A 10,832-nucleotide genomic window follows, 5' to 3' on the forward strand; every position below is an offset into this window, starting at 1 on the left:
GCAATCATGTACCATCTTGGTTCCTGTTGTGTCTCTCCATGGGGCAGTCAGTACTGCTGGGGCCGTGCAATCCTGGGGTTGGAAATATTTTATTAAAACAGCCTTTCCCTACTACTCCCTTTAAAATATATTCAAAATAATGACTTAGGATGTGGAAGCTTGAGTATCAGTTTTTTCCAACATGAAAGGCCCTAGCATTGAACGACAGTCCAGCTGCCCGACTTGCCGTATCAGTGAAAGTGAAAGAGCAAGTCTGCCAAAGAAATCTTGTAAAAAAGAGGCCTACATTCCTTTGAGATGCCCAGCAGCAGAGGCTGAGGGGCAAGCAAAGAGACTGCCGCTCTTGTCAAAAGAACGTTTTAATTACCGAGTCTGTAGGTGTCAGGGCCCCAACCCTTAACTCACCCACAGCCCTTGGAGACTTTGCAGCTGACACAGCTGATTCGTGATTTGGATTCCAAATTACCATCTATCATGAGAGGCAGCACAGGGCAGGTCTGACACGGACAGGCTAATTATCAGAGGGTGCTGGCAGGCCTGGGAGTGAGGTCACTACGTTTCTCTCTTTGAACCCTCCTCGCCTTGGAATCAACGAGAGACTTGATGGCATTGTTGGGGAAACAGTCCCAGACTAGAGGAGCTTTATTCAGATTAAAGACAACATATCCCTCCCAGTTTGCAATTCTAATTTCATCCTGTCTGAGTTGCATCCATTGCTGCCTCCGCCCACCACACTGGTTATAAAAAGACCATCTCCAGATTGGAATGTCAGGAATGCAGATGTCACTGCACTTGACAAGCTAGTTGTAACAGTGTTGTCATGGATCCCTGTACGGGGACAGAGACAGAGATAGTCAGAGATCAAGGAGAAAGAGCCCACGGAGGAAATCTGTGAATCTCACACACACAGCTCAGAGAAAAAGTGAAAAACGGAGGTTGAAAATAAAGGGTGGATCCCCGTTTAGGTGATGTCTTCTGTCTGCCTGGATTAAAGTGGTCTCCAAGGGCTGGCTGGCCATAAGGTAATGACCAAGGAATCTTAGAGTCCAAGGGGTGGCCTGGGTCGACAGATGAGGAAACAGAAGCCGAGAGGGTTGAAGTGATAGAATCAGGACCAGAACCCAGCTCTTCTGATTACCGTCCTGTGCCCTTTTGTTAAACTAGAAACTTTGGAGCCAACTGTGGACAGTGCCATAGCTGCAGCGGCAGTTTCTAGTCAAAGACCACAGCCTTCTAACTCATAGGACTTTAGGATGTTGGAGCTGGAAGAGACTGAGGCTGTTGAATCTACCTCCCTCATTTTACGGAAGAGGCAAGGGAGGCAGAGAGGGAAAGTAACCAGTTCCAGTGCTCAGTGTCGCGGCCAGAACTGGAGCCCAGCACTCCTGAACCTGCAGGTTGACATTACTGTAACTGCAGAGGCATGAAGTAGGAATCTAGTTCTCTTTAGTTTGAGAGGTTCTATTCCTGAAGAACAAAGTAAACCCTGGGGTGGATCATGGACATAGGACACTCTTGAAGATCGCATCATAAAATGAGTCTCATCGTTTCAGGTGCGGCAAGGGAGTAACAGATTCTGTAAGAAATGGGAGTTTCAGGGTCAGGCCCATGAATTTCCCAGCCAGTGTGATCCTCATTCGCCTGCCCCTTGTAAATAGGGGGTTGCTCTTAGGATATTTCAGTCTGGAATCGGCAAACTACAGCTCCCAGGGCACATATGTTCCACCTCCTGTTTTTGCAAGTAAATTTTCTTGGAACACAGCCGTGCCAATCCACTTCTGTATTACTTATGACTCCTTTCATGTTGCAATGGCAGAGTTGAATAGTTGTCACAGTATGGCTTGCAAAGCCTACGATATTTACTATCTGGCTCTTTACAGAAAAAGTTTGCCTATCCTGCTCTAGAGTTCCATTATTAGGTGTCTGTGAAGTGGGGAATGTTCATGTTCATGTTCACTGTGGCAGAAATTTTAAAGCAGCAGACAGCCTGGACTATCCATCATATGAACGGTGAAACAGAGCTAGCCCTTACTATCTGGAGAAATGAAAACTGTCCATTATTCCCCGAAGTTTAAGGAAAGGTCTGAATAAATAATGTCATTTTTCAATAAGCACACTTGGTGCATTTTCAAGTTCTCTTCTGTATGGTTCCCGGGAGATTGGAGTTCACTGAGATCATGAGAAAAGAAAGGTTCTAGATTTGATTAATCAATAGGATCAGAGTTGTTTTCCTTTAAAATAGGCACGAACTAGTCCATTCTCCTTACGGGGCAGAAAAGGCTTATAATTAGATTATAATTCAAAACCAGCTGATCACATGACCAAACTGAACGGCATTCCTGGTCAGCCTTGTGTCCTGGTAAAAGAGGACAAGGAGGCTGTGTTTATGCTGTGGGGGTAGACCCTCCCTTCCCTTCATGGGTGGGAACCAGCAAAAATTCTCTGCTCCTCTAAGGACCGTTGGGGATGGGGAGGAGACGAGGTAGAGGGGAAACTGAGACACACATTTGTGCTTCCCACATCTGATCTCGGTTTACCTCTTGCTCAGCAGCCAGGCCCTACACCTTATAAATGTTGATTTTGATAACAGTTTGAAGTTCAAAGGATTTTTAGAAAACGAATGGATTCAGTTACATTACAAATAGATTCGCTAGATTTACATTTTAAGCAATGTGAAATTCAACCCATTTCAAAGTTTTATAAATAAATAGTTTCTTTTTTCTTTTTTTTCTTTCCAGACCGTGACTCTGGTCCTTATTCACAAGTGCTTTTGTGAAAAGCTACTTAGGCCACCCTAGGAAATGAGAAGGCTGTGACCATCGCCTCCCTCTTTAGATTTTTGGGCTAGGACCAGAGTATAAGCGGAGGCCCAGAAGCCCTAAGTGCAGCCCAACCTTCCCCTTTTCTTCCCGCACCTCCAAACAGCTGTCCTGGCCACCCATGGTCCCATACTCTTTGGGGAGTGGAAGAGGTCTACTCAGGCCCTGGAAATGGACTTGGTATCGTTTGGGGAAGATAGTCCAGGTTCCTGGATGAACATCCAGAAGGGGGGTGGATGGCCACTAGGTGTGTACATCCCCTTGGCCCTGTGGACTCCTCGCTCTGTGGGGAGGGGCACAACTGCAGGAGGCTGGAATGGGGTGCCTCTAAGGCGGGGGTGTAGTACTGACTCTGAAGGCCCCATCTTGGGACTCAGCCAACAGTAGGGAGGATACTGTGGTCTGTGGCTTCTCTCTCTTTTTGCCCCTTTTGCCTCATGCCTGGGATCATCATGGCTCATCACCGAATTAAACAACAAGAAGAAAAACATTTGAGCAAGGATGCTGATGTACTAGGAGGACACCAGCTGTAGAGAGCCCAAGTTCTGGGAAGCCTGCCTTAGGTGGAACAATAACAATTTGTTTTCCTATTCCAAGAACAGAGCAAGTAGGAAGCCTCCCTCTCTGTAGGCAAGTGGGCTTCTAGCTGGAGCCAGTTCCTGCTGAGCTAAGAACACAAATACCACTAGTTCAGGTCTACAACCCACCCTGGACAGGATTGAGGCCCTCGGGTGGGAGTTTCCCAAAGCCTCTAGTCTCAGCCGTTAACTGAGTTCCCATTCTGTTCTATGGGTAGGAAGCTCTGTCATGCCTGGTTTTTTGTCCCTACAGATAACAACACCATCTCGGAACTCAGCTCCCTGCATGAGGAAGACAGCAGTTTCCGCCAGTCTTACCATCAGATGCGAAGCAAACAGTTCCCTGTGTCTGGGGACTTGGAGAGCAATCCTGACTACTGGTCAGGCGTCATGCGAGGCAGCAGCGGGGCAAGCCGGGGGCCCTCGGCCATGGAGTATAACAAAGAGGATCTGGAGAGCTTCAGGCACAGGTGAAGACAGCCGTGGCAGGGCAACGCTGGTGCTGGGCGTGAGGGGGCAGGAGCTGGGAGGCAGGGTGCATCGGAGGCTGCTGTGATCCAACAGCATCTCTGTCTGCCCTTCTAGGTTATCCTGCCACATCTCTCTGTGGGCTGTTGAACATCCCTTTCCCACATGTATTAAGCAAGGGAACACTTGGGACACCTTGTGCAGAAGTAATCACTCAAGGCTCTTTGAAGAGGGTACTCTAGACCCCTTAATGAACCTTGTTAACATTTCTCTGCTCTTCTCATGTTTTATCCTATAACCTCTAAAAAACCCCACCCATCACCTCCATCATTTTTTTTTTTTTTTTTTTTTTTAATGAAAGCTTCTTTCTTTATTTCTTTTTGGCTGTGTTGGGTCTTCGTTTCTGTCCGAGGGCTTTCTCTAGTTGCGGCGAGTGGGGGCCACTCTTCATCGCCGGGCGCGGGCCTCTCACTGTCGCGGCCTCGCTTGTTGCGGAGCACAGGCTCCAGATGCGCAGGCTCAGTAGCTGTGGCTCACGGGCCCAGTTGCCCCGCGGCATGTGGGATCTTCCCAGACCAGGGCTCGAACCCGTGTCCCCTGCATTGGCAGGCAGATTCTCAACCACTGCGCCACCAGGGAAGCCCCACCTCCATTATTTTTGATCATTTGTTTTGTGAAAGGTCAAATGCCAAACATGTTATACTGTTGCATTTGAGTCTCATAATTCTAAAAGGGAGGTACTATTAATGTCCCCATTTTAAGTTGGGGAAACTGAAACTTACAAATGCTAAGGAACTTACCCTGGGTTACATGGCCAATGAATGTGGGGCGGCCAAGTTGTCTGTCCAGTTTTGTGTAGCCAGTGCCCTCCGGATAGCATCTTCCCCACTCACCTATCCTGTATCTTGAAGGGCAGTAGATATTGATTTTCTCTCAAAGTACCAACTGCAGGCTCCCTCTTGCCTGCCACCCCAAGAGGTAACTTGCCCTCGGCTCTGAGGAAGGAAAAGGCCTCTGTTTGTCACCAAATATTACAGGGACTCCGTGGGCCACCGCTGTGTGTACTGCAGGCCCACATCACCCACGCTGGCTTTGAGGGTGTGAGGAGTGAGTCAGGAGGCTGTCAACCAGAGGTCACATCATAATGGCCAAAAGAAGGCCCAATGTGTGTTTCAGCACCGTGTAGATCACAAAGTATTTTTATCCACACAACCCCATCTTGATCCTTAACACTAACACTCGAGATGGGCATGGCCGCCTTGAGCTTGTTGTTTGTTGGTTCTGAGGCGTGAGAGATGCCCGAGGTGATTCATCCAGCCAGGAGCGGAGCCGTGGTTCGGACCTCGGTCTCCTGACAGAGGCCCCAGACATGACAGGGGCCCGTAGATCCCCGCTCAAGCTCCCTGCCTTGCGCACGGCTTACCTGGACTGACCAGCGCCTCCTCTGCCCGCAGCCAGCAGCGCTCCAAATCCGAGATGCTGTCGCGGAAGAACTTCGCCACCGGGGTACCGGCCGTCTCCATGGACGAGCTGGCGGCCTTCGCTGACTCCTACGGCCCGCGGTCCCGCAGGGCGGACGGCAACAACCATGAGGCCCGGGGCGGGAGCCGCTTCGAGCGCTCAGAGGCGCGGGCGCACGGGGGCTTCTACCAGGACGGCTCGCTGGAGGAGTACTACGGACAGCGGAGCCGCAGCCGGGAGCCCCTGACCGACGCGGACCGCGGCTGGTCCTACAGCCCCCCGCGCCGGCGGCCGCCCGACGACGCACACCTGCCCCGCCTGGTGAGCCGCACGCCGGGCGCCGCGCCCAAGTACGACCACTCGTTCCGGGGCGCCGGGGTGGAGCGGCAGGCGCTGCCCGAGGGCGCCAGCCGCGGCGGCAGCCTCGAGACGCCGTCCAAGCTGAGCGCGCAGCTCGGCCCGCGCAGCGCCTCCTACTACGCCTGGTCGCCGCCGTCCACCTACAAGGAGGGAACGCCGCAGGGCGAAGAGGAGGACGCGCCCGACGACGCGCTGCCTCCCTACAGCGAGCTCGAGCTCAGCCGGGGCCCGTCCTACCGCGGCCGTGACCTGCCCTACCACAGCAACTCGGAGAAGAAGAGGAAGAAGGAACCCGCCAAGAAGACGGTGAGGCCCAGGCAGCCTCCACGGGGTCCGGGCGGGGAGCCAGCGGGCACGATCGCTGTCCAGGAGCCGCGGGGCTGGGGAGGAGGGAGAGCTGAGAAGGAGGGCCCTGCCCCAGACGCCCAGTTGGGCCCAGGTGGAGGGAGCGGGTCCTCCTGCTTGGGGAACGCAGGTGTCAGGCTGCTTTGTCCCCCGCTTCCCTCTATCCAGGACCAGGTGAAGTAAGTGAGTGTGGGCCCCTGGAGCATTGAAAAAAGGCAGAAGTAGCAGGTGCGTAGGTGTAGAGTATTCGAGAGCATTAATGACGAGCTTTAAGAAGCATTTAGCATCAGGGATTCTAGGGGTCATTACTACCACAGGCCTTTAGGTGGGCTTCTGAGGTCTGCGTGCAGACGATCTATGCTCTATGCATGCTTATATGTGCCTTCCTCCCCATCCCTTACCCCCTTTAGGGTGAGGGTTTGTAACTTGCATCAAATGCCCCAAAGAGTCCACATTCCCGAGGTTAGTAGCCATCGGTGTTCATGAAGGACAGCTCACTTCTTTTTTCCTTTGACGTTTTATTGAGTGTAAACTATCCTATGCCCTGTATATGTGAAGGAAGTCTTTCAGTCCCTGCCCAGCTAATTGTCTCTTGTGTAAGTGGCCTTATTTAGACTTTGTTTTCTTTCTAAATGCCAAGAGCAGCCCGTTCCATCCCTCAGCCCCCAAATGTGACCTCAGAGATTGTTGGGGGACAATCACAGATGTGGGTTTCCAAGGTGCCTTTGTACTCCAGAGGCCACTCTCCAAGCCCGGATGCTTCTGCCCCCTCCTCAGTTACCCTGCCTCTCCCGCCATTTTGTTTTTCATGATTCCAAGCTGGACATTTTCTTTAGTGTGTAGTATGGGGAGAGAACATGAACAGAAAAAGGTTCTGGCATGATTATTAACCCCTCCAAAACAAAAACTGTGATGACCAAAGTACTGTGAGTAGGGAAGGAACTTTCAGGTGATATCAGGTTTATGATACACCATCTGCACTAACTGTTGTGGAACTGTAAACATTGTAGTTGTCCTTAAAGGGGTGAGAAGTTATTCTGTGGCCATGGGACTAAGTTTCATGAGATGTATGTTGGCTTCAGCACCAGTTAAGGCTTAGGGACAGTAGTCACAAGCCTCATGAAATGCCCTAAAAGTCAGGGTGTGCCAGGCTCTGAACAGGTGTGGACTCTGCCCAGGGAACCATCTGTTGTGTTGGGTTGAGTTTCTTTAATCAGGCTCTTCCTGCTCTTCCCCCAGAGTGACTTTCCAACCAGGATGTCCCTTGTGGTCTGATGTTTGTTTTCAAGACAACTCTCTGGATGACTAGAAATCAGAAGCAGAAAACGGGAACAAGACACAAATCCAAGAAGCAGCAGGCCCGGGACCTTCTCTGGCCACCACCTTGGAAGATTTGCTGATCTTTGCTTTGGCAAGGGATGGGGGGCAGCCTTTAAGGGAGGCTGATTCCAAACCTCAGTGCCCATCTAACTAGTTTGAGAAGCTCATCAAGAAAACAACTACGTGTGAGCACATTCCCACACATGGAGTTTCTCACCCACAGATTCATCCTGCCCAATCTCCTTCCTTAGCCAAACCAGGACTCCTTTTCCAATTCTGAAAGGGAGTTAGCTCTGGACTGCTAACTTTCAGATAATGCCTATGCCGACAGTCTGCTTTTCTATACCTCCTGTGCTGTGCTTAGAGACAGAATTGATTACTACTATTAGAAGGGATTCACTGACAGCGGAAGATAGCTTCAGACAAAATATACCTTTTAGCCCCATTACCTCCCAGTCACTAGTCATTGACTGTTGTTACACTGAAATCAGGCCTGTGGTGAGCTCAGTGACAGTGACCTGTGGGACAGTCACAGAAATGACTTCAGTGTACTGTTCTGAATGACAGTTCTTGAGTGGCTGGAACAAAGCAAGAGCTGTCAAAGTGGTATTTCTTCTTCCATCCTGTGAACATAAACTGCTTTTTCTCTTTTGGCACAGCGACGTCTGAGTCTTGGACATCAAGGGCTCTCCCTGTCCTCCCCTCTCCTGGACTCTCCACAGGTTGGTGCCACACGCAGAGCCCTGCCTCCATCTGCACTCTGATTAGGTTGTCATCAGGTGCCTTTTGATAAATGATTAAAATATACACATGAAAGAGAAGAGGGAGAAAAAGAGGAGAAGACAGTAATGCAAAATAGAGAAGAATGAGAAGGAATCTAAGAAGAAAAGAATATATTGTCTCATTATAATTTGAATATGGGCCATTTCCCCCACAGACTCCACTGGATCTTCTGTGTGTTTTATACTTCGTTTATCATGAGTTGTTCCTGCCATCCCAGCTTCGTCATTCCAGGACACCTGAGTGTGGAACAGGCATCCCTGGGCCTCACCAGGCTGCCACTCTAGATGCTCTTGGGAGATGAGAGATATTACTTTCTCAGGAAGGAGCACTTCCTATTCCCACCCTTGCCTAAATGATAGATTTTGCCTAAATCCCAAAGCTAGATCTCTCTGGATTTTCTAATTTGTATAGAGTGTGAAAAATGGCCACTCTTCCCTTCTCATCAAGAGGTGCAGTCTGTTTCTCAACCCCTTGAATCTGGGACCGGCCATGTGATTTGATTTGGCCAGTGGCCCAATAACAGATGTGACACAAACAGAGACTTGACAAGTTCTTGTGCATGGGGCTTGTCCTCTCTTGCTGCTCTTGGGAAACTTGCAGTCACCACCAGGTGAATGAGCCTGGGCTAGCGTGCTGCATGATGAGAGAAAGGGGCCCAGTTACCCCCATCACCCTAACTGGCAGCCTATCAACTCTCAACTGATTGCAAACACACGAGGGAGCCCAGCCAAGACCAACAGAAGAACTGCCTACCTGAGCCCAGCCCAAATTGCTGATTCCTACTCAAGGCATGAGAAGTTGGTGCACTCTTTAAATGTTCATTTCTCTTCAAGGAAAAACTGGGTTTTTCTTCTTGTCTGAATGTTTAGCCCTAAAACCCTGACTCCATCTAACCTTAGGGATCTCTCAGTCTCCACTTTCTTTGACAGACTTTTGTCAAAGCTTTTCGTTCCACACTGTTATGGTGGGATACATGGTTGGGTCAAATCACTGGGGGACAATGATGCTTGGCGCTATCCCTCTACTCCCAGCAGTGGTCCATCCTCTATCTATGGATCCATGGACAACCTCTGAAAAAGGCTTCTTCTTCAGCATCTCCTTGCTCTCTCCAGAACCGTCTGACTGGAGCTAGGCCCTTTTCTCAGAGTACCATTCCTCTGGTATCCATTTAATTCATGGCATTTCCAAACCAGTCCTATGTGTGCAATGAAATAAAGAAGTGGCTAGGTGAGGGTCAGAAGGATGAGTTGATATCATTGCCTGGGGGAGAACTGGCCTGCCAAAGGACTTCACAGTGGCCTTGGCCTGTGTGAGTGGAACCAGGAGAACAGTTCAGCCCAGTGCTGGCACTTCCAAGGGCTGGAAGACACAAGCCATAACCCTGGTGCTGAGTTTTAGACTTGCTGGTGTCCCTGGCCTCTGAAAGCTTTAGGTCTAGTCTGTCTTTTTGGGCCCCGATTCCGATGGTAAAGATGATTAAAACATCATTTCTTAGTCACCAGCTTTGGATTTCCACTTGCTCAGGCCATTTTAGAGAATCTTGGGTAGCTGCAGTAGCTATTATCTCATTATACTGAGCACTGTGTCAGGCTATTCACCACCAAAGAGCCCCATAGCACCAGCTGCAGAGACCAAAAATACTGCTTTTATTAGTCAGGGGCATGTATGATTTTGGTGAAGGTTGAAGGGAGCCATGGGAAAGAATTATTAAAATTGGAAACCTGCAGTCCCCAAACAACAGAACTACAGACAGACAATAAAAAATACAAAGATGATAACAGGCTACTGAAATAACCTGGGGAGATGGGACCAGGTTGTCCTCCGAAGGGCTGCATAAATCACTCGGACCTCCAGGCCTCCAGTCAAGAGAGAAAACAGTCATTTCTGGGTATGTGGACAGGAGATAAGGTTGACTGGACAAGTAAAGGCAAAGCTGGCCATCCTCGGCACCCCAGCTTTTCTCAACACATCCTTCTGTTTCTTCTCCCCTAAGTAGCCTGTCCTGCATAGGAAGTGCTTATACATGTGAGCTTCCTTCCTAGGTGTTACTGGGGGTACAAGATAAGACTTGGTCTCCGTCCATGGGGACCCTGCCATTGAATAGGGGGAATAAGACATGCCCAAGAAAGAACTGGGAGATTTTATGCATATAATATGAAATATTGCTATGGATAAATTACAACAAACCCAGAGAATTAAAGGTTTTTAATTTAAATGGGTATATTTTGATATTTGTGTTGTGTGTGTTTGTCCATCCATCCTATTTAAAGATATGTTCAGTGATCTGAAAAGCCAATATTAAAAAGTCTGAGCTGAAAGAGGTGAGTTAGGATGGGGAGGGTTGAAAGGCAGAGGCCCCAGTGGGATGATGCGTGAGAGTGTTTGCCTGTGAGTCACAGCTGAGTCAGGGACGTGTTGGATGAGGGGGCATGGATGCAGGTGGCATAGATGAACTTCTCTAGGCCATGCAGAGACTTACGAGGAAGCTGGGGGCATTTGCTGGACCTAGTGCTCACGGGGGAGCTCTCCAGGGGTTCAGTTCTGCAGCCATGAGTGTTGCTGTCCACCTCCACTAATGCAGAGAATGTCTTGCAGAGATGATCGGCCTCATCTCCATGCTCTGCACCTGGCACGGGACTGTGCAAACTGGGCATGAGAAGTGGCTGCCCCTCTAGCCCACGGCTCTCCACGCTGAAAA

The 10,832-nt window shown here is 49.8% G+C and overlaps 1 protein-coding gene across 2 annotated transcripts in view; it reads left to right on the top strand.

Annotated features, from left to right (window-relative positions):
• ILDR2 (immunoglobulin like domain containing receptor 2) overlaps window positions 1-10,339 on the top strand; it is a 58,163-nt gene extending 47,824 nt beyond the window's left edge. For both annotated transcript variants that reach the window (XM_061183146.1, XM_061183147.1), the window contains 3 exons: window positions 3,651-3,867; window positions 5,320-5,992; window positions 7,271-10,339. In XM_061183146.1, coding sequence (XP_061039129.1) covers window positions 3,651-3,867; window positions 5,320-5,992; window positions 7,271-7,306 — 926 coding nt within the window. In that variant the 3' untranslated portion in view covers window positions 7,307-10,339. The remainder of the gene's footprint in view (window positions 1-3,650; window positions 3,868-5,319; window positions 5,993-7,270) is intronic.
• The last annotated feature ends 493 nt before the right edge of the window (window positions 10,340-10,832 follow it).

This window comes from Eubalaena glacialis, chromosome 3, assembly GCF_028564815.1.
Source record: "Eubalaena glacialis isolate mEubGla1 chromosome 3, mEubGla1.1.hap2.+ XY, whole genome shotgun sequence".
Classification (NCBI taxonomy): Eukaryota; Metazoa; Chordata; class Mammalia; order Artiodactyla; family Balaenidae; genus Eubalaena; species Eubalaena glacialis.